A 24770-nucleotide genomic window follows, 5' to 3' on the forward strand; every position below is an offset into this window, starting at 1 on the left:
AGCAAGAATTAGACTTATCAAGAAGTTATTATTGCATAAGCAATGCCATTGCAAAGAGAGACAAGATAATCATAGTATCACCGAAAGAGAGTCTTAGAACCTAATCAAGAATCGACAACCCTCCATTTTTTCATCACCATCAGAAGATTATATCTTTTCTCCTTAGGCGATCTCGTCATCAATGTTGATTCCCTACATCATTGTCCAATATAAGGATCGACAAACGAGTAAAGATGCTTTGGCAATGATTCGTATCACAATGATGTCTTTCAGCATACTTCACTTCTCTATCAATTGAGACTTAAGAACTAAATCCCTTCATCCTTCTTTGTCCATTGCTTCCTCCCTTGACCTTTGAGAGCCTAACAAAATCATATTGGCTAATCTGACATTCACTTTTGGTCCCTAAATTGATAGCTACTTAGCTAACAAACTTTCTTAGTGGACCATGAGATAATAAAAGAGTTTAGTGCTATGCCTCAAACCTCAACATTCTCCGCCATAGACATCTCTAGTTGGTGATGTATCGTTTAAACTTCAAAAAAACTTTTTTCTGGAGTACAAATTCTTTAACCTAATCATGTTAAGCCACTGTTTTTATGCTCGACAGGACTAGCTAACAGACTCAAATTGTGACATAATTTCTCATGAGGGTGCGGCAAGTGAAAGGTATTTGATTGACTGAAACATGCAGGATGGGAGAAAACAAAGGTGCTTGGATTTTATTAAAATGGCCAAAGAGTATTGAATCTCTCATTTGTCAAAAGAACCAGTGAGATTTATTGCCCTTGTGCCAGTGAACTGTAAAGGTTGTGTTTTCCATGAACACCTCAAATTATTTGCTAATCTTGTCGGCCTTTTGCTAAATTTTTGACGATATATACGAAAAAGATGAGTAAAAAAGAACCGTCAAAGGGTGTCCCATATTTTATGTAATACTGATGTTGAGTAGCAATTTTAAGCAGCGATACCTTGGTAGATAAACAATTGAGTTGTTAAGTACATAACGGACTAATAGTATATACTATCGTATATGGATAAATGATATAATAAAATATCTGGTCTTCCAAATTACACCTGAATACATCCAAACTGATGACCTCTAGAAAAACAATCTTGGAGACCACATTAATTCACCAGTTGTTTTACAAGCATAAGCTTTTAGATCGGGCATAGCATCCATTGTTTATTTGTCACCTAATATCTTAAGATTTCAGGGAAACGGATAAGGTTACAGCCCTAATAGTTATACATAGCCTGAACCATGATCAGATACAAGAAATAAAGAATTACTTCCATACTAACTCCCTTTTTAGCAGTTGAATAATGATGCAGCCATACTTCATTATGCAAGGAAATTATGCCTGCCTATCATGACCAGCTTGGGTCTCAATTTAGTTTTTTTTTATAAAAAAGCTTTGATATTGAGAAGTTTACAGTCTATCCACTTGGAATAAGCAAGAACTCCTGCTCCAGCAAAACCATGCTTCTCTTTTCTCTAAAAGAAATGCTAAGATAATAGCAGTCAGGATGCTTCATCTTTGTGGGCTTATGCCACATGGCCACATGGCAATTTGATATCCTCAGTAAAAGAGAGGATTAGGTATTGCAAAAGTATCTCCGCTGTGCCCTTCTGTAAAAGGTTAAGAGTTGGGGCCCCAGGAACAAAAGATGTCATGTTGGTAAAGGTGAGCAGAATTCCCTTCAAAGCAAAGGGGAGAGAGAGAGAGAGAGAGAGAAAAGGAGATGTGAACACAAGTGCCAAAACACAAGGCTTAGCTTGCAAATAATGGCAGCCTTATGCTAAAGCTGCTGATTTTAGTGTGCCATTGTTGATCACTTCTCTTCGTCGTTGGAAAATTATTGGCAACTGAGGCCACTGCAAGCAGTCCATTGAGTCCAAGTGCCATTCCTTTCCTTGGTTAATTAAGGTACTACACTTAGCTCTATTCTTTTGTGTACTCTATTGCAGTCCTCTAGTTAACTGTTCATTAGAAGCAATGCTCTCTTCATAGTGTGTGTGCTTTGCAATGTGGAATGTAGTTTGTTTCCCTTGAGAACTTGCATGAAGCTACAACACTTCATCAAATCAGTAGGTTAGAATTGGAAGTAGTATATATGTATGCTGTCTTAGGGGTTAAGTATATATCAGAGTGCTTGTATGGATTAAAGTGCTTGCTCATTTGAACAGGAACAATTTGGATTAGTGCTAAAATTCTCGATCTAATCCATAGTCATCAACAAAATGAAACAAAGGAAGTTAGTCTCTGTTTAACATTTTGTCTTTCCGCACTATACACTGTACTGTAACTGCTAAGTAGTTGAAAGTTGAAACTATGTAAATACCTACATCAATTTAGTTTAGCCCAGTGGCTTGTACTTGGCAACTATTACCTCTGCATCCGTAGTACTTTATACGATCTAAAAGTAGTGCCTTAAGGTCATGGTCATTGTCCCAATTGGTGCCACCGAAATGATCAGCTACTAGAAATTAATAAAAGAATATCTGATAATGCTCTCTCGGCTCTACTCCAACATTAGATCCTCTCTTTCTTTGCCTTCTCAAATAATAAAATAGGTTAGTACTACTCATCTATTAATGCCTCTTAAAGATATGATAGGCACTGTTCTTTCGTTATCTAATAGCTTAAAACTTTGGGTCAATTGGTCATCTAATATAATATCTAAATTTGATATATTTTTTTTTTAACATCGGCAGTTTAAATCTCGTTTTAATTATCATTTTCTATAATCTATTCTTATTTGGCATGAAGGGTTTTGCACTGCACTGTCTTTTGTCTATCCATATTCTATTGTGCTTTAAATAGTTTAAACTTTTAACTCAACTAGATATTTACTAACAACCAATTATGAATGTATATGTATCTATCTAATATAACATTTATATGCACAAGGAAATGATGAATGCACTCTTGATAAAGGATTAAGTGTAGCACTAGTAATGGGGGAACGTTAGGTGTCCTACTTTTATACAGTTAAAAAGATGGTTGCATTAATTATAGCACATGTGAAGCTTTCTTCCCGAGAGTGACACACTTAATACACTCCTAAGAGTGCTTTGAATATTCCTCAAAGGAGATTTTAGCACGTATAACAGGGAAACTTTAACTTAGCACTCTCACAATTGTTAAGTTGTAGATGAAAAATTAACAGTTTTATGTTAGTCTAAACTATAAAAAAAATAACGTTATAGAAGTGAAAATTTAGAGGGTAGTTTGATGTTAGGCAAAAAACATAGGAGTAATTTATAACTTACCCAATATTTTATAACTATTAAAAAATGGAACACATAATGTCCCTTCGTTGAGAATGCCATACTTGAACACACTCTTTAGGTTTTATTCTTCGTATATATGCCACTTATCTTTAGATTTTATTAAAAAGTTATTGGCAATTAAAATTGTAGAAAAACCACTTTAAATAAGTATATTGGATTATAATCTTTATATCAGAACTTTGAAAACGAAATATAACATTTCTTGGGTCCATCTCAGTGCACCTCTAAGAGAGTTTCTCCCTCATTTTCGATGGCATACTCGATGAATTAATGCTATAAACATTGAGTCATATTTAGAAGCTGTTTGACTGACTTTATGTATTTAGAAAAAGTAATCCACATATATAAAGTGTAAGAATTAATCCTCTGCCCTTGATTGGCATGAGATTAAGGTTTTGTATATAAAGACTTAATTACAGTATACAAGAAACAAATATAAATATACGAGAGTGCCATACTCCAAATTTAATGTTAGAGCGGGCAAATAAGTTTGTTTTTTTGCACCCTAAATTTGAAGGAACATAGCCCAATATTGATCTCCGAGTATTATGACAACCAGCCTAATCGACATCTGAGTAGCAAATCAAATTGTTACTAGAGGCAGATGAGATGGTGTGACTATAGTCATAAATATCCTTCAAATAGCAGAGAAGGTGAGTAATTGTAGATATTGAAGTGATACCATGATAATCTCTAGGAGAATTATAGTTTTTATATTTTATATTTAGCACTAAGAATTAGACTTCATTTAAATAGATGAAGATTTTTATATTTTAAATAATAGATGAGTCTAACATAATTCGAACTCTACCTTTGCTTGATACCAAATAAAAATAAATCATCAAACCCTTGATTGGCATGAATTTTGTATATACAAACTTTGATACAATATACATGAAACAAATATAGTAGTAGTAATATAAGTAGCAAATATATATAGAAGAATCCTAACAATATACTATGTAACGATATAGGATTGATCTGTCAAGCATATCTTACACTATCACAAAGTACAATATGAAATTAATTTTTAGTTTAAGGATATTATAAAATAAGTTTTTTTAAGTGCTAAGTTAGGTTCATATGTTGCATCTCAAGACCAAATTAGGCATGTGTATCAGAATATGGACCGAAATTATTAATGTTAAAGGCTTATTTATTTGAGTATGTTACTTTGTTTAACTAAGGTGGATGCCATGTTAGGATGCAGACAACAACCCGCTGTTAGAGTATTTAATTTTTGTTCTATTGTTCTAGTGGTCTCACACATGCTAAGGTTCATAATATTTTTCATTTAATTAGTATGATTAGCTATAACTTTAATTACTACTGGAGCACACATCCTGACAATATATTTATTGAGAAATTAACATAAAAATCTTACTGTTGGATTATGAATTAAGAAATAAAATATCGAACTATCATTCAAATATACAGATAAACTTTAGATTAGATGAATCTTTCGTCAAAAAAAAACACTTGATAATTTGGTTTTACCTATTTTTTTTTCTAACTTAAATATTCTTCGGGCTTATATAATCGATAAAGGAAAAAAAAAACCATTAAAGTACCTAAACAGCATCAAACACTTGGGATCTGCGAACCTTTCAGTTTCACTATCAAATCCAACATAAGCTTGTCTCCTTGCTTTGTCTTCCATCCATCTTTGTTCGTATAGAGCCAAAGCCTTTGCATCTGCACATATATAGAAGCCAAAATTGGATTCTATTTAACCCCACATGCATGCTCCCAGGTCTCCAATTATTTTAGATGATTAATGACTTACGTAGCAAATATATAACCAAAGATATATATAATAATAAACTCACAAACTAATGGTTAATTATCGGTTAATTAACGTCAACTCTTTTGGTAAAGGGAGTTTGATTGCGATATGTATATTCCCTTGATTCATATATACAATTATTTGTTGGGTAGGTGAAGAAATTGTGGCTCAGAAACATGCATGCAAACTAGTTCTAGTTCTAAGTCTTCGCCTTTCAATATCACAGGGACCAGTGTACCTACTCTCATTCCCTCGGAGTCTAGTTTTTATTTTTATTTTTATTTTTTATTAATTGACTTTTATTGGTGAAGGATTCTTTTTTATTTTATTTTTTGTCTAAAACGAATTGGATTTTTATTTGCGTTTGTCCTGCTTATTTTGTAGAAAATTAGTACATATATTCTTGAACAAAACACAGTTTATTTTCATGTGGTTTAGTTTGATTTTAGCTTTCATATGGTTTAGAAAATTAGTAAGAGTGTTTTATTAGCTTCAATATTTTTCGTCATAAATATATTAATATAAAATGGCCAACCAACTTCTACCATCTTTAGATCAAACTATAGTCTATAGGGTAACTAAATCTTTTTATGCCCAGTTAAAGATTGACTAGTAGCTGCAATTTGGATTAGATCATATAGCATTTAAGTGCTTAAGTGTGAAGTACAGAATAATAAATTAAAATTGGATCAAGCTACCATATGAAGGTAAATTATAATTTCCCTTCTACAAGAGGTTTAAGTGTATCATCACCTGTATTTGTGAGAGCCTTCTTCCTTTTCCCATATTTGCAAATGTACTTCTGTTTCGAAGTTATTTTTTCCTTCATTTCTATACAATTTAGAAATATTTTCCAACTATATTCTATTCTTTAACTAAATTAATTTCCTTCTCAAGGACCTAAAGATCATTTTAATTAGACAATTAGGACATATTACAAACCAGGGCACTGTAAATAAACCCCACATAAAATAAACATGGACAAGTATATATTATGCTACTCCCCACTTCTCAAAATCAAAATCTTAGACTATGACATGTCTACAACAATCAGTGAACATATATAAATAAGCTGGCCCGCTTAGATGCATGGCATTTTGTAGCTATTAGTATCAGATCACATCTCTGTGTCTGTTTAGTACTCAGCAAAGACCAAATCCCAAGTCCATTGAAATACTAAGTCCTTGGCAATAATCTAATAGGACAGTATGGAGAAAGAGAAAAAAGAAGAAATTAAAAAGGAAGTAGAAGCTTGAGGCCAAGTGGTGGTCCAAAACTCATATAGCTTGCTTGCATCCTTGAATATTGGGTGTGATATGAGAATGATGCAGGCATGTGCATTGGTCTCTTTGGTCCCCTTGATTCGAGTAATGATATTTCTAAAGTTATTAGTCAAGGTTATCACACACCTTTTCCTTGCATGATGAGCTTGCATGATTTCATATATACTAGTTTTAGTGGGCCATTAAAGTAGGGGTTATCAGGTGGTTTATTTCTATAATGACAGGCTAACCACATGACTGTAGTGTTGCTTCCACTAAGCATATCAACCCTTCACTCTCACTCAACTCATCCTCCTCAGTTTTCTCTAGCTTTAGTTTATGGAACATTGAATATAGAGCTCTTTAGCTAAGTAGCTATGATTAAGGCCATATCAACTCACTCAGTTATATTTAAATTATACAAAAGAATGCAGCTCTTTGTTTAGTACCGCGACATAAGTCCCGTTGTTTAGGATTTAGAGTTTAGGATCTAATCGTTGCCGACCAAGTTTAATATCTAATCATAATTAACAAATGATAAAATATCTTAACTATCTTAATTTCTCTAATTAATTTAGAGTTCTTTCAGTCGAGATTTTACTAAATTTCACCAAATAAATATACCAATTTCAATACAAATATTCAATATTTTTAAAACATTTATCAATAATAAAAGTAAAAAAAGTAAAACTAATTTTCATGTAATTTTCTTATATTAATATATAAAATAGTATTTCGGATATTAAATTTTTTTTTATTAAGCATCTATTGAGGCTTTTGAAATTTAATTACATTTTATTTTTTAATTTAGTATATAAATGTATATATTTTCTATAGCCGACACATATTTTGTTATAATTGAATACATATAATTTATTATAGGATGCACATTAGAGTTTATTATCATAAATCGAAAAAACTAAATACAATTATATTACGAAGCTCTTTATTTGTAGGTTGTAGCCTGAGACCAACCTTTTTCTGAATTGATTAAATTTAAAATTATGGTAGACACGACTTGAATTTTAGAAGAATCATGTGATTGACTTCTCTTTTTCCATACTAACTAATTATGCAACTACAAAGAAAAAACTAAGAACGGGATAAAGGTGTGTATATCTACTTGTTATCTAACAGATATAGTATTAAAGACTGCTCTTCTAAAGATTGATCTTTTGAATCCAAACCATTGGACATACTTCAAAACTACACTCAAATGTTTGAATTGGTTAGTCACTTCATATCTAAGTCAAACTTATTAGGTATACATTTATCTCTTCCAGCCCCATGCATGTGATATCAATATAAGTTAATTTCATAGTTTTCTTCTATAGTTAGAAGTCGTGATATTTATGTTTCTATGGCATGCATGGGCAAAGAAGTGAATATAAATGAGAAGGACAGTAGTTTGATGTTTAATTTTCACTCCATACTCTACCATTTGTAATTTGTTCTTGATAGCAATATATTGTTCAGTTAGTCGGTTTTATTTGCTTATTTTATAGCTCATAATAACTAAGGAAGATTGCTTAATGTTCAGAAGACTTGCAACCAGGAAATATTTTTTATGAGCTAAAAAGCCAATGCCCCAATTAAGATCAACAGTGTTTGGTAGCTACCATCTTAAGTAACATTGAGTAGGTAAGTGCACACCCTCCCTACTGAATATACCTAATTCAACCTTCTAGTTTGAAAGGTAAGCAACCAAATTAATTACCAAATTTCTATGGTTAACATGTGATTAAGACCTGTTATCTAGAAATTCCTTTGACTTGCAAACAAGATACTGTGACTCAATTTCCACAGCTTCTCCATGTCCATGATATAATTAATATAGGCAAATTTCTATTTCAACCTCTTCTCTCTCTCTCTCTCTCTCTCTCTTTCTCTTTATTATATATCCAATTGTTATTCAAAAAGCAGAGTAGTTTTGAAGGTATCCAATTTATTGTTGGTTTACTGTCTAAAAACTTAATCTTTGGGTCAATTGGATATCTAATAATCTCAAATTAAAGTTTTTTCTTCTAAATCTCTTGTCTCTCTCGCTCTCTCTCTCTCTCTTTCTCTTTATTATATATCCAATTATTATTAAAAAAAACAGAGTACTTTTGGAGTTATCCAACTCATTGCTGATTTGTTGCCTAAAAACTTAATCTCTGGGTCAGTCGGATATCCAATAATCTCAACAGAAACCTTTTCTTCTAAATGCATGAGTTATTCGAGAATGTTAATTTTCTATAAGCTTAAAAATGGACATAACTTAGTAGGTGAAAAGTTTTTTTTTTTTAAATAAAAAGTGAAAAAAAAGGGTAAAAGGATCATTTTTCTATAATAATAAATTTAGGTAATAAGAGATTCCATGTTACCATCAAAAGCAGGAGATACATGGGCCAGTGGCTTGCAAGTCCACCAGATAAATAGACATTTGTGGACTATAGTCTACATAGTTATTTGGTCCCACCTCTAAGCCTGCAGTTAGATCTCGGTTCCTCTACTTAATTGGAATAATTTTGTCTTAATTAATTAATAGCTGGACCCACCATGAACAATACAAAACTCTTCTTAACTTCTTTTCTAAGATTTCAAGGTTACAATCACCTCCACCCTTGGCTATTGCCGATTTTGACATCGACTCTTCTATTATTTTATTCCTTCTGTTACTCACACACGCTGCTCACTCCCCCTCACCCAGTGGTGACCACAATCGAGTTGGATTAAAAAAAGTGGACCCCGCCACCCCCCCCTCCATCCACTTGCCTTTGTCGATCTCCTCTGTAGATTTACTATATACCCCCCCTTCTTATTTTTATTTAATCATTTGGGTAAATTTTTTTTTTTTTTTAGTTTTCTTTATTAGCTTCTGTTCCATCTCACTCCAGCTCCTCTGAAGAAGAATCCAAAGAGCGGAGCAAACGCCATTTATCTCCATCACTCACCGCCACCGCTGCCCAACTCCTCCGTATCCTCCTCCAATTCTTCAACCTTTATGCGCTTAAGCTCCTCCCTTTTCCGATATTCCCCTTTTGCTCCTCTTTGGTTTAAGGGGCGGGGTGTAGTTAAAAAAGTAACCAAGAATTAGAGAAAATTAACCCACAGTCCCCAGTGCTCTCCACTATGGCTTCGCTTCTCCCCTCTGCTTGCTCTCACCCATCCATTTGCTTCGCTTCTCTTCATCTCCTCCAGGTCACGAAGTGCGAAAGGAGGGTGACCAGATCGCGAATCCGGTGCTCCGCGTCGGTAATGTGATCACAGGTTCTCCGTCCTGAAAGAAAGATAGATCTCGATCTCGCCGGAGATCATGATGGCCACGGTCGCCTCCAAGAACACTAGTAATCAAGAAGATCTCATCCGCCCGCCTCTGATCCCGTCGGAGAAGGACAATGCCGCCGTCGCCGTATCCCGTCGACCTCGTGCCAAGGAGATCAACTCACGGTACCTCTCCTCCTCCTCCTCCTCCACTTCTACCTCTTACTCCTCTTCGACGACGACGACCTCGTCGTCTTCCTCGTCGAGCGCGAGGCGGTTCCCTTCGCCTCTCGTCTCTTCCCGGTCCCAGACTCCTTCGGCATTGCCGCAATCGAGGCGGTCCAGCTCCGTAGATCGCACCCGCCCTTCCTCTCCCCGGCCGGTAGAGTCCTCCGCCTCACGCGCTCTCTGTACCACCACACGAAGCCTCTCCGTCTCCTTCCAGGGGGAATCCTTCTTCTATCAGACGCCGAAGCCCACCCCGGAACGGCGAAGGGTCTCGGAGAACTCCCGGCCCTCAGAGCATCACCATCGATGGCCCGCTGCGAAGCCCAGGGCATCGAACCCTCTTGCGAGGAGCTTGGATTACTCTTTGGAGGAGAAAAATTCGATCTTGGCCACTGTCCACTTGTTACAGCAGTCCATGGATTCCGATACAGATAGCGTTTCTTCGGGGAGCAATTCGGAGGCACATGACCTAATTGTGCCCCCTCGGTCCAGGATCACTCCGAGGGGGATTAGTGTCCCCGCAAGATTCTTGCAGGAAACCAATAGCCGGTTGTCTTCGCCCGGATCAAAAATGGTGAAGAAATCTTTGGTGGATAGCCCTTTGTCATCTCCCCGATCTGCTGCCTCACCGCTCCATGGGCCAGTGAGGCAGCCTTCGCCTAGTAAGTTTGTGAATTCACCGAGAGGGATGGCCAGTCCTTTAAGGACAAGGACTGGTTCAGCTGCGAGCCATTCGCCTGTTGGTCAGCCAGCGAATGCGCCTTCTATCATTAGCTTTGCTGTTGAAGTGAGGAGAGCAAAGAAAGGGGAGAATCGGATCGAAGAAGCACATATCTTGAGACTGTTGGATAACCGGCATTTGCAGTGGCGGTGTGTGAATGCAAGGGCCAATGCTGCTTTGTTGGTGCAGACACTGACTGCAGAGGTAATAACTAATTATGTGATAATATCTTTCTTTGTAGTTTTAAAATTTTATCACTCTACTATTAGTGTTGATCTGCCCATTTGTTTTTTCTCATCTTAACAAATATAACTCAATTATGATGTATGTGATAGATGTGTTGAGGTCTGAGGTGTTGAGCTTGTTTTCTTGTCAATTCCTTGTTGCATTATAAACTTTCTGTAAATTTCCAACTATAAGATGTCCAATTGTTATTAATTCTTTCATTTCATCATCATTGTCATAAAGCTTGACAGTTGGTAAATTTCCCTCTTCAGCCTGCATTTAGGTTGTATTCACTCGTGTTTAGATATGTTATTAAAATGATAAGGTTCCTAATTTGCATATTTCAGCTTTGTTGCACTCTAGGAACTAGTATTACCTGATAGATAATTTACCAAGAAGTGATGGGTTGCAAAATTATGAATTTCCTAGTGCCTTGATTACACTAGTTTCTATGGTCCACAATGGATCAATTAGGGTAACATGTAAATTATTTGTCTTAAGCAATTGCTGAATTTGTGATGAAACTCAAGAGTTCTAATCCGAAATCCCATAACCGCCTAATTGGATCTTGTTAACAATAAGGTGAATAGTTCTTACATGATGATTTCATCCTTAGTTTGAATATATGTACTCTATTAAATTCATACTTTCAGTTGCTTGCAATTAAACACTGTAGGAAAAACTGCTGATTTGAAATCCTGGACAATCAACTTAGAACTTCTATTTTAATCAAATCTCTCAGTTGTAAAGCTTGAAATGATCCTTGGTTGTCATTGTCGATTGCAGAATTGCATATTCCTCTTGGTTTAGATTAGCTGCTATACCTACATGCAGGTATAATAGGGAGGAATTTGCAAACATGTTCCTCCACAATTCCTACCTGGCAAATAAAAATTCGTTAAAATAGAAGGGCCAGATGCCAAGCTTGGTTGGTACTAAAGTCCTTTTGCAAGGTTCATTAATCTATCTTCGCATGACACTATCATCCTTCATTTGCCTGCTATTTAGATCCCCATGAATATTCATAGATCTAAATTTCTAGTCACCAAAGTTGCAGCATATATACACTGAAGTTATTGGGAAATTAACTCAAAAGCGAATGCCTTGTTATATCTCCCAAGTTAGTCTACTTCAAACGATATATGCATATAGGTAATAATTCAATGCAGTTGGATGAAGACTAAAGCTTTTGATAGATGAGTTGTTTGGTGGTATCGGTGTTTCAATAGTTTTGAGTTCTATCCTGTGTCTGACCCTGCAGTATGGGAAGGCTTAACTATTTGTGGTCAGAGGAAAATATGATGTATTGTGGAGGTTAAAGAACTTGCTAGCGAGGTTTAACTTTACAATCTATTGACATGAGACAAAAATACACACGCTGTACTTTTTCTTACATGAGAACTCACCCAAATAAAAGAAATAAGAGGAATTCAAAATCATGTCATGTAGCATTGTGCATTTTAATTGTTCTCTATCAGATTAAGTTTTTAGAATAGTCGTCGAATTAATATGGTATCAAAAAGGCTCTGAATTCAAATCTTGATAGATTCTTTGTGTTTTTAGATGTTAAAAGAATCCCATCAGTTCATCCATTTCCTTCTCCTCTACAAAAAACAATAGAAAAGGAGCCATGATGAACTTACTAAGCCATTTGAGAATACTGATAAATATGCTAGCAAGGCTTGCCAAAAAGAAAAAGAAGCTAACTCTAATGTTTGTGGGGAGAATATAAAAGACCTTCACCTATTTAATTGAAGTCCGCTTCTTGGGCTTATTGAAATATCTTTAGTCCAATAATAAGGAGAGTGTTAGAATATAAAAGAATAAAACCACTGGTCTCTATCAGTTTAAGCTTTTGAATTAGTTGATGAGTTAATATATATATTAAGAATTTGAAGGAGCATAAGGCTCAAGTACTCAGGATTTTAGGTTCTTTCATTTTTTTGATCGATTTATGGATGACTGGCCTTTGACTTAGCTAACTGCAGGGGCACACACACACAAAAGCCAAATAGGTAGGATTCAAGCCCACCTTCCCTTTTAGTGTTTCTTTCCAAAGTCTCCCCTTTCTTTGCCAACGTGAAGAATGGTTATTCCTATGCTATCTTCTGTTCTGCATGGCACGAGCATTGACATACCCATACCCTGAGGTTCTCTACAGTGGAGGTGCTTAACTGCATGTATGCTTTCACTTATTGCACACTATATTTATGAAGGCCTAGTCCTTGTGCCATCTGCATCAGTACATCACCTTGTTCTTTCAGTCACCATTAATTGCTGGTATTAGAGACAGATTTGCATCAAGATCTTGAATATTGAAGAATTGTTTTTCTCTTTTTTGATCTCAGGAAGGTGAGCAAAAAACTTTGCATCTAACACTTTTTACTTGATATGTATCAGAAAAATCTGTATAATGCATGGATAACCACCTTGGAGTTGCGTGATTCTGTTACTCTTAAGAAGAAGAGGCTCCAACTTCTTAAGCAAAATCTTAAGCTAATTTCTATTCTTAAGGGACAAGTAAGTCTTCTACCTTCCTCTTTTATTTTGTGAATGTCTTGAAAGCATATATCTTTTTCATCTTTCTTGAGTTTCTTCATTTGTATGCAGCACATCATGCTTGAAGTTGGTATCTGGTAATAATTGTTGATATGAGATTATTACTAATATTAACAAGTGTTTCCTAATGCACGAGTCCCTCACAGATCTGGGGTTTGGGAGGTCAGACCTCTCCTGCCTTAGCATTAACACAGATGTTGCTTTGTGTTTCAAACATGCGCCATCAGGTCCATGAAGCAATCCTTCGCTAGTTAGCTTCCACGCCAAGTAGTTGATTTTTGGGTTTGTTTGCTAACAAAATATTGGAGTACTTAACTCATGAAAAAATACTTGTGATATTGATTCACTTGGCAGCCAAACAGTAGCGTAAGATGCAAAATATTATTCTGAAGATTAAATTAAGAAATAATGGGCCATAAGTGACTATATATATCCAAGTATGTGAGGCCCCTGTCAATATAGTATATGGGAGGGAAAGATGTATATAGCTTTGAATGATTGCTGGAAGGGTTGTTTCTCTGACTTGAATCTATGAAGCAAGTTGTATCATGGGTAGCCTTACCTTCATATTATGTGGCACTTTCTAGAAACTTTGGATTGCAAGAAAATAAGAAACATTTTGTATAACAGAAGAAATAAGAGAAGTACCTGTTTCTTTCTTGCAAAGAACATCTGCTTTCCTTGGAGATGTTTCTAGCAATTTCCTTTGTTATGTAAATCAACCTGCACACTGATATATCTGTAGTGTTTTCAGCTTTGGAAACTTAAAAAGAAACAATTGATCATTGCAGATGTCCTATCTGGAGGAGTGGTCTCATATTGATAGAGATCATTCCAATTCTTTGCTAGGAGCTATCGAAGCATTAAAGGCTAGCACTCTCCGTCTTCCAGTTGGTGGTGCAAAGGTTCCCTTTCTCATATCAATAGGTTATAAGGCTACATCTTTTTTTTTTTTTTTTTTTATGAAGCTTATAGTCGGCTATGCTCTGAACAGGCAGACATCCAAGAGGTGAAAGAATCTGTTGGCTCAGCAGTTGATGTTATGCAGGCAATGGCATCCTCAATATGCTCCCTATTGTCAAAGGTTATTAACTTCATCATATTCTTTCTAGCTAATTCTGTGAAATATAAATCATCTCATTTATTTCTCTTTCTGAGGTAGTAAGCTCTGTTTTTTTTAATCAAGAAAAGAAAGGAAGACAGAAAAGGCATTGCATTTTCTCATTGTTGAGTAGTTCTAGTTTCTAAAGTTAAATTTGATTGTGCTACTGTTGTCCTATAGGAGATTTCATTTGGTAGTATAAAAAGCTGGAAGGCTTGAAATTACCATGAAAGGACATTATCAGTGAGTATTTGATGAACAAGTCATCAGTATCATATGAGCCTCTCTTTTCAATATGTCATCAATTGTAGAATAGTGATGGAAATTGTAAAGGCTTTATGGGAATATCCCCTTACATTTAACTGCATGTATTGACTTCACATCAATCTCCGCAACATTAGTTATGCGTACGAAGACTAGCAAAAGGCTACTCTGCTTTATTTTTCTTTCCTAGAGAGTTTTATCTATGAGGGATGACTGTTCCACTACGCATTGTATGACCGAGGCTCGCCAAGTGAAAGTTAGGCTTCCTTCACCTTGACACCTCAAAGACAATTATCACAGTTAGGCTTAAGAAAACCTTCACTATGAGCCAAGTTTCAACTCATGCTATTTTGAGAAAAGAAAAGGATTCAACTGGATCAAATCTTGAGCAGATCTGTTATTTTGTTGATTAGACTAAATGAATCAGTCAACAACTATACTGATATTATTTTCTTTTTTCAGTAGAGAGAGAGAAATAGACTAGACTACAGAGTTGTAAAACTCTAGAGAAAGAGGGAAATTTATTTTCTTTTTTTTCAGTTTTTAGACTTCTTTTTTTCTTTTTTTGAGAAAGATGGGAATCCCGTTGACTTCACATAAAGAGAAATTTATACTATCCTAATTTTCTATATATTTTTAATTGTTTGGATTTTCTCTGCTATTTTATAATATTTTTTTAGAATTTTATGTAATTAAAATTAGTCCATATTGAAGCAGTCGATACGCTTAGCTGATACTGCCGATCTGTATCGTTCTTTCGAGCGACCGATAATGATCTCAATTTTCACAATCTTGGACAAGCTAATAATTGATGCTTTTTTATTATTCAATTTGGCCAATAGAAATCTCTTATTATCCTTAGGCTGCAAGTGCCAAGCAGAGGGTTGCTACCATCAGGTAGAAACCCTAGAGAGATAAGTTGGCAGCGTGTGAGTTGGCAGCCCACACACCCATCACACTAACAAATTTCACCTATTTACTTATATTTACTTCTCACCTAAAAGATGATTTATTTTTGTCCACTGTGTTTGACCTTTTTCTATCCAATGGATGACTTGGTTAGTTGGATGGGTCCTGGTATCGTGAAAATAGGAATTATGCCTTTAAGGTCATCAAAATATGCCTTCATTTACTTCTTCCTTGTTTATGAAGGATGAAATCAGGCACTTGTAAGTCATAGCATGTGATTCAAAGGTTTCTTATTGCGATCTTGCTCTTATGAGTATTAATGGATTTATATTAATATCTTTTTTGGCATGGCATGTGTTGCTGGATGACATGGCAACACGCTGATACTGAATAAGAGATCGAAAATGTGGGGGCATGATCCATTTCATCAGATCTTTCTTTTGTTCATACTGAATAGACAATCTTCTTTAACAGATTGTTGCGGATCCTATGAATTAGTAAACCTGCTTTTAGCTTTTTTTTATCACGTTCTGTTAGTCACTAACTCACATCTCCCGACTTGTAGCTTCATCCATAGAATTCACTCCCTCAAACCTCTGTGCAGCAGGGTAAAACTTAATAGAAGCCTCCCATGTCAGCTATAGCCCTTGAGGAGGCTCACACGTTGCGGAGCAGCTAGGATGAAAACTTTTATCACCATATGAGGTGTTTATAAAAAAATTCTGGGGTGTCAATGACATCCCCTGTGCCATGTGGAGATGTAGCATTGGCACCGCATTCATACATATACATTTGATAACTAACAACTAGTGGCAGCATAAGTATTTGGCCTCAAATTTCTTTCTAGAAGTTAGACAAATTTGGACCTCTCAAGAATTCCTCACATACTTGGGAAATGATATTTCTGTCAACGATGGCCGTGCTGTAAGAGAGGGAGAGAAAAAGGTAAGAGACTACTCACCTTCGTTGTTGCCGTCGCCAAGTCGCCATCGGGTGCCCTAGCTCGAGGGAGGGAGGAAGAAAGATTGAGATCGAGAGAGAGAGAGAGAGAGAGATTGTTGGTTAAAAACTTATGTTGCGGATCTAGATCCGGATTTGCAACTTCAGTTTTTAACCAATAATCTCTCTTTCTCTCTATCTCTCTTAATCTTTCTTCCTCTCCCTCGGGCTAGGGCACCCGACGCAGGCTTGGGCGACGGTGATCGGCAGTCAGTGACAGCAAGCTTGACAACAAGGTCGATGGCGAGCGGCGAAGCTATTAGGAGGGGTGCCATGCGGCACCCCTCGTGCCGATACACTGCCGGCACGGCCATCTCTGATTTATGTATCCATCTGGTCATGACTTGGATTCCTAAAACAAGGTTCTAGCATGTTCTTGCTCACATACTTCAAGTTATTTAATAGGAATCTAATTGGATGGATGACTATGACTCACGAACAAATAGCTCCTGGTTTTGTTTGTTGTCCAAATCTTATGCAAGATTTGTAAGTGATAACGAGGATCCATTATTTATCTCTGTAGACATCAACACTAAGAGGTTTAGTTATTAAAATGAGGGGTTTAAAACATGAACTGTTGATGGCCATCATCTTCAATACGGTTCTATTACAAATCAAACCTGAAACGATCTGTTGGTAAGAAAATTATAAATTTTTTATGAGTGGTAGTCTCGGAAGTTACGGATTTAATTGTTTTAGAATGAAATGATTTCTAGGTCAAGGTGAAAATATGACTGAAACAGTGGATGAAGGTCGAAACTGGACATAAACGAAAAATTCGATATTGCGGCGGTCATTGGAGCATGGCGGATAACTGTGAGATGGTGGAGGTCGGCCGTAGGGTAGGGTGACTCATGAGGAGAGGTGTGGATTAGGGTTTTGTAGCTTGGTAGGATTTCTAGGGTTAAAATCTACTCCTAAGAAAATGAAAGCAATCTAACGACTAAGATTAAAAGATAAAAGGCAAGATAACAAAATTAACTTAAATCAATATTCATTCCACGATGATAAATAACTCATGATCACTCCTATTTATAGTAGTAAAGCCATAGTGGGTCGAATCTAATTCATCATATTGGACTTACATCTGCGATCATTTGCTTTAATTTAAATTTAAAAGCAATAAACAAAATCAATTAACTAGACTCGACTTGACTCTCATGGTTAGATCGTAACAATTCACCACGCTTTAGACACATTGTTCTTAAGGTGACTAGTACGTGAGCTAGATCTTCTAGCTCACGTCGTGCTCGTGGGCCCACGTGTTTGACACCTACTCGGGCTACATTTAGGTCCAGCTCAATCAGCTCATGCAAGCCCACCGGGTCATTCCACAAATCATCCTCAGGCTCGTACTTGGGCCCAAAGTTGTGTTCATGAGTCAAGAATTGTGTCCCATAAGATGGCAAAGCCAGTTTGCAAAAATTCAACCTGCCTTGAAATATGTGCACTTCATCTCCTTTATAGAATTGCCCTAGCTCTAATCCTAAGGCTAAAAATGTGTTTTGACCTAGGGGCACTGCCATAGGCCTTTGTAGTTTTGATAGCGGCTGGGTAGGGTTGCTGGTCGACTATAGTCATCGTCTAGCAGGTCCTCGCGGCGGCGAGCAGCGGTGGAGGGTGAAAATTGAGCTCAAGCATGATCTGCAGTAGCGGCGGCCATGGTGACTGCAATTGGTACCCAAGGCCCCACTATAGTAGACCTGTGGCAACGAAAAGCTCGAGGAAGCCACTCCGATATGGTATGGCTAAGGCACAACGAAAGGAAACGTGGTTGTCAGGTTTAGCCACCTGACGGTTGCCTGTGGCGATCACCATTGGTTGGCAATCGTGTAGAAGCAGCTAGCCATGGCCGTCGATGATCATGGAAACGTCGGACCCGAGGCCACCAACTATGGGTTTGCCGTAGCATGAAAGGCCGTTGACGATAGTATTTCAACTGGCGCTGGTGCGAACGATGGCCATGGCTTAGGTGCGAAGATCCTAAGGGAGAGACTGTGTGGTTTGGGCCGGGAGGGCTTGAATTGCTGCTGGTGAAAAACTATGGTTTTGGGCCCTAGCTTCCATCGCGGTTGGAAGAAGGGTGGTTGTCGTGGTTTAGATAGTCTCCATGGGTTCACCATTGTTGATGCTTGAAGGTGGTGGTGGCGACTGTTTCGGCTGCCGTGACAGTGTAGGGTGGTGGTGGGCGGCTAGTAGAGCCTCTAGCAAGGCGTGGATCAAGTCATTGAGGGAAGTTTTTACCTCCATCAAGTTATCTTTCAAATCAGTCAATTTTTTTTTAATATTGTCTTTGCTCACGCTAGTGGCTCTTATAAGGTTGACTAATGGTGGTGGTGCTAGAGGATAGTAATAGGGATGGAGACGAGTTCTGGTTCATCCATGGTGCTCCTTCCTTATTCATCTCGTGTTAACCATTGACTGAGGAAGCTGACTTCGATACCATTATTATTAACCAGATCTGAAACGATCTGTTCGTAGGAAAATTATGAAAATTTTATGGCGGTAGCTTTAGAAGTCAGGATCTAATGACTTGAAATGAAGTGATTTCAAAGTCGAAGTGATAAGATATGGTTGAAACAGTGGAGGAAGGTTAAAACTTTGACAAAAATGAAAATACCGACATTGCGAAGGTCGTTGGAAGGTGGCGGACAGTCGTAGGATGGTGGAGGTTGGTCATAGGGTAAGATTTCTCATGAAGGGAGGTGTGGATTAGGGTTTGGTAGCTTGGTAGGATTTCTAGGGCTAAGATCTACTCCTAGGAAAATAAAAGTAATCTAAGGGCTACAATTAAAAGATAAAAAGGCAAGATAACGAAATTAACTTAAACCAATATTCATTTCACGATGATAAATAATCCATGACCACTTTAATTTATAGGAGTAGAGTCATAATGGGTCGGATCCAATTCGCCCTATTGGACTTACATCCATGGATTATTTAAAAGTAATGAGTAAAATTAATTACTAGACTCAACTCGACTCAACTCGACTCAACCTAATTGACTCGACTTTCGTGGTCGGATCATAACAAGTTCTTACTTTATAACTTGAATATCAGTTTTCTTTCCCCTCTAATTTCAATTGTTGCTTGTATTCATGAACAATTTTCTTTTCTATTTTGTGTGACAAAGTGATGCAGAACAACGTCTCGATTGTAGAGTTGAGAATAAGTATCCAACTCGTGGAATTCACCAATCAGGGTGTCGGAATCCACCGACGTTGGAATTCACTAACAAATACTCAATATGCAAAAGTTATCAAAATATTCATTAAACCATAAAAAATTATTACAAGCCTTTATATAGGCAAAATAAAATAAAAGACGAAAGACGAAAATAGCCCTAGAAGGTGACTAGTCACAACCCTCGTTAAGCCAAAAGGCCATAGGTGCAGCCTTTTTGTGCTTACGAGAATAAACATGATGAAAAGTGGTTTCCCCACCTACTTTACTAGGGTGGAAGAAACTCGACCCAGTCGAGTAGCTCTAATAGTACTCCAAAATGTTAGGGTCAAGCTGTTGTAACTCTTCGCGAGTGATCCACGTACAATCAAACTCTTGTCGCCCGTGTCATCGAACAAGAAAACGGTGAAACCCTCCTTCTGCAGTAGATGTTATTTGATCATCCAAAATAGCGTATATCTTTTCTTGTGATGTGGATGGGAAAGGAGAAGTGGTATGTGGCACAGCAGGGATGTCTGAAAGGGTAGTAGATGTAGCATATGGTTCGGTGGGGATGTGCATAGGTGGATGGTAGGCTGCTAGATCCTCAATATTAAAAGTATAACTAATGCCATAATTAGGAGGAATATCAATGACATAAGCATTAGCACCTACACGTTTTAGAACTTAGAAATGTCCTGCACCATGGGCGTGCAACTTCCGAACAGCTCCTGAAGGGAATCGTTTGGGTCTGAAATGAATCATAACATGATCTCTAACATCAAACTCCTTGGCACGTTTGTGCAAGTCGGCATGTATTTTATACCGGCGATTACTCGTCTCAATTCACTTAGTGATCTCTTGATGCAAAGAATGAACATGATGTACAAATGCTTCGGCAGACTCAGAGACTCTAGAATGAGATGACAGAGGCAACAGATCTAGAGGTTTGTGTGCTTTAAAACCATGAATAACTTTAAATGAGCTCGTGCCAATAAACCTATTAGTGGAGTTATTATATGCAAATTGGGCTATAGGAAGAATGGCATCTCAGTTTTTGTTATAATTACCCACGAGACAGTGTAAAAGATTTCCAAGACTATGATTAATGACTTCGGTTTGACCATCGGTTTGGGGATGATAGGTAGTAGAAAATTTTAATTTTGTGTTAACCATGTGCCATAAGGTTTTCCAAAAATAGCTCATAAAGTGAACATCCCGGTCGGAAACAATAGTTTTTGGAAGACCATCTAGCTTGACGATATGGGCAAAGCACAATTTGGCCACATGTGACGCATTAAAGGTCTTAGCACAAGGAATAAAATGGGCCATCTTAGAGAAGCGATCTACAACCACGAGGATTGAATCATGTTTTCTAAATGTGCGAGGCAATCCCAGAACAAAATCCATACTAACGTCCTACCACGGGTGATCAGGCATAGGTAACGGAGTGTAAAGTCTAGTGTTTTGTTTCCTGTGCTTTGCTAACTGACAAGTCCTATATTGACTAACTAATTTTGTGACGTCACGCTTGAGACTTGGCCAATAGAATTGGCACTTCACTTCCTCAATAGTTTTATCACGTCCAAAATGACCCGATAGGCCACCGGCATGAATCTCCGAAACAAAAAAGTCACGCACGGACGTATGGGGAATATAAAGCTTGTTAGCCTTAAACAGGTAACCGTCTTGGAGGGAATAACTGTCCAAAACTAAGTTCGGATCAGTCAGCAAAGTGAGAACAATTTCTCCAAAGTCTAGACAAGTTGTATAATCCTCCTTCATTTTGTCAAACCCAGTGACTTTGATGCTAATGGCAGACAGAAGGTTAACCCTTCGGCTAAGCGCATAAGCCGCCTTATTCTCAACCCCAGCTCTATGTTTGAGTACAAAGGTGTACTTCTGTAAGAACTCGATCCAATGAGCATGTCTTGAATTTAGTTTCTTCTGAGAATTTAGGAATCGAATAGCTTCGTAGTCGAAATAAAGCACGAAATCATGCGGAAGTAAATAATGGCGCAAATAGCGTAAAGCTTGAATAACCGTATAAAATTCCTTATCATAAGTGGAGTACTTTTGCTTAGCCTCATTTAGTTTTTCGCTGAAATAGGCAACAAGATGGCGTTCTTGGCTAAGGACATTGCCGATCCCGATGCCTGAGGCATCACATTCCACCTTGAAAGCTTTAGAAAAGTCAGGAAGACGCATTATAGGTGCTATTGTCATTTTCTTCTTAATTTCTTCAAAACCCTTATTTATAGGTGCTATTGTCGTTTTCCCATTCCATGACTTCATTGCCACTTTTAAGATCGATCTTAAAGAAAATTGATGCTCTCGCCATTATAGCGATCATGTCATGAAGTCATGGAATGGGAAAACGATATATGACTATTATTCTATTGATGACTCGACTATCGACACGCATACGCCAAGACCCATCCTTCTTTGGCGTGAGCAAGGCAGGCACAACACAAGGCTTAGGCTCTCACGGATGAAACCTTTCATAAAGAAGTTCATTTACCTGATGTTGCAGTTCAGCATATTTTTTGGGGCTCATTCGATAGTGTGGCAAGTTTGGGAGAGACGCTCCAGGGACAAAGTCAATTACATATTGGATATCGCGCAAAGGAGGCAATTGGTCCGGCAGATCATCCAGAAATACATCTTGAAACTCATTTAGTATAGGAGCATATTCGTCGGATGATGAGTGAGGGTAGTACTCCCAACTTCACAAGCCACCAAGGCAAACACAATAGAGCCCTGGTTTGCTTCCTTTTCAAATTCTTTAGAATTTATTATGTGCAAATCCTTTTTATTTGGAGCATTTTTTTTGTTATCTTTATTAATTATTTTAAGGCGCATAGGATTTATCTTAATCTTTTTGCCTTCAAAAGTGAAGGAGCACGAGTCGGAATGCCTAAAAATAGTTATATCATGATCAAATAATCAAGGGCGGCCCAAAATGATATGCCCTACATCTATCGGCACAATGTTACACCACACGTCTTCCTTATAAGAAAGGAATGTGATAGGAACCTGGCTTTGATACCAAAATTGATGCAGGACAACGGCTCGATTGTAGAGTTGAGAAGTAGGGAAAAATAATCAAACCCGTGGAATACACCAATCGGGGTGTCGGAATCCACCGACGTTGGAATCCACCAACAAACACTCAATATGCAAAAGCGCTCAAAATATTTATTAACCCATAAAAGATTATTACAAGCTTTTATATAGGCAAAATAAAGTAAAAGATAAAAAACGAAAATAGCCTTAGAAAGTGACTAGTCACAACCCTCGTTAAGTCAAAGAGTCACGGGTGTAGCAGCCACGGGTATAGCCCTTTTGTGCTTATGAGAATAAACGTGACGAAAAGTGGTGTCCCCACTACAAAGGCTTATTATGCAAGTTTCCATCTGGATTTATTTTTCTTTTCCTCACAAAGTTACAGGGTTGATGTAGTTATTGGGTCCTTATAACTGGTTTGGGCTTGTTTGGCAACAAATGAAATTGTCTGATATACGCCCAGAGCAATTTGTTCCTTGACATATTGCAAAAGCCCTGAAATCCCATTTCTCAGATAATGAGCATAGTAAAATTTTCCAATTGTCTTAAACAGTAAATTTATGGGGTGAAAAGGATAAGTAAACTATGCTGGAATCCTTGATTGTTTGATATATATAATATTCATGGGTTGGGATTTTCTTCTTTTATATATGTATGAGACCTTCTGATGCATAATTTCTGTAGTCAAATCTTATATTCCCAGCCAATTTCATCAAGCTCTCTATTATTTGTCTGTCTTTTTAAAAGCTACCATCCTCTCCAGGTAGAGGGGACAAGTTCCTTGGTGTCTGAACTTGCTAAAGTGGCGGCACAAGAACAGGCACTTTTGAATCAGTCGAGAGATCTCTTATCCATGGTGGCAGCCATGCATGTAAGTGCTGTTGCTTCTCTTTTCAACTCCTGGATTTTTATTTACTCTTTTCTAAATATGGAAATTGGAAAATTCAGGTGAAACAATGCAGTCTGCAAGGGCACATATTACAACTAAAACGCAAATCCAGCCAGATGCAATTGTAGAAAAGATTGTCTTGCCAACTTTGCGACCACTAACAACACAGCAAGCTCTTCCTTTTCTAACTGGAGATTGTGTCAAAAGGTAATAAAGTGTAAAGGTTTGTTGTGTGAGTTTCAAGCGTCCTAATTTTGCTTGTTGATCTTGCGGAATGCAGCTGATTCATGTATTTGTGTATCCATATCACCAAAGCAGTGGCCTTTTAACCTGCTGAAATTGCAGTAGTTGTACACAGGACAATTATGCTCATACAAGAATAGCTTTTGTACATATGCCATATATTATAGATTCCATTTGATAGGAAGAAATGAGGAACCTTTTCTTTATCAAAAAAAAGATAAAGATAAAAAGATTAGCTTCCTTTCTTTGTCCATGGGATGCCTCTAAATTCTGCAGAATATGGTCCATGGATTAGAAGAACGAAAATGACAATCTTCCTCTCTCATATACAGAATACATTTGTTAGATCAACATAATGCTTTCTTCCAGACTTCCAATAATTGCACAACAGATACCGGAGAGGATAGAAAATAGAGCAGCTTCTTCTAAATGTAAAATGATTGGTTCAAATGGCTCCTGTAGCTTTGAAGTAAGCATTTTTCAGGCTAACAGTGGTGTCTGCTAATTGCTGTCGATTACGGAGCTTTCATGGTGAGAGGTCCGTTCTGTAACCTTTTCCAAAGGGCCAATTTCGACTGTCAAAGAGAAGCCAATCGCTAGGGATCTGTATACTGACATCTTGTTTTGTTTTTATTTTGTTGTCATACTAACATCTTGTTTCTACCCTCAAGTTTGAGATCCTCAACGAATTTGCGATTCTGCACCTAATTTACCAGGAACAGCGCTGTTTTAATTTATCTTTGGCATCTTATTGGTATGATAAATCTGCAGCTTACGGCTATGAACTTTTATTATGACCTAGTAGCTGCCA

General features: G+C 37.3%; 1 protein-coding gene and 1 long non-coding RNA gene across 2 annotated transcripts; one reads left to right on the top strand and one right to left on the bottom strand.

Moving 5' to 3' along the window:
- Positions 1-3643: 3643 nt before the first annotated feature.
- Positions 3644-5059, bottom strand: LOC140787202 (uncharacterized). Its single transcript, XR_012108768.1, has 2 exons — positions 4870-5059; positions 3644-3869 (listed from the first exon to the last, which is right to left on the bottom strand). It is a non-coding gene; the product is annotated as an uncharacterized lncRNA (long non-coding RNA).
- Positions 5060-9221: 4162 nt separating this feature from the next.
- Positions 9222-24109, top strand: LOC140787492 (QWRF motif-containing protein 2-like). Its single transcript, XM_073136433.1, has 6 exons — positions 9222-10745; positions 13167-13286; positions 14117-14230; positions 14320-14409; positions 23591-23698; positions 23776-24109. The coding sequence occupies exons 1-6, from the start codon at positions 9645-9647 to the stop codon at positions 23842-23844; spliced, it is 1602 nt and encodes a 533-aa protein (XP_072992534.1). The 5' UTR covers positions 9222-9644; the 3' UTR covers positions 23845-24109.
- The last annotated feature ends 661 nt before the right edge of the window (positions 24110-24770 follow it).

The sequence above is a fragment of the Typha latifolia genome, chromosome 4 (assembly GCF_019914945.1).
Source record: "Typha latifolia isolate L0001 chromosome 4, TyphaL0001v2, whole genome shotgun sequence".
In the NCBI taxonomy this organism is placed as follows: Eukaryota; Viridiplantae; Streptophyta; class Magnoliopsida; order Poales; family Typhaceae; genus Typha; species Typha latifolia.

Coding starts and splice junctions, on each gene's coding strand:
- LOC140787492 (XM_073136433.1), top strand. CDS start 9,645: ATGATGGCCACGGTCGCCTCCAAGAACACTAGTAATCAAGAAGATCTC. Junction 14,231..14,319: donor TTCCAGTTGGTGGTGCAAAG/GTTCCCTTTCTC, acceptor TGCTCTGAACAG/GCAGACATCCAAGAGGTGAA. Junction 23,699..23,775: donor CCATGGTGGCAGCCATGCAT/GTAAGTGCTGTT, acceptor TGGAAAATTCAG/GTGAAACAATGCAGTCTGCA.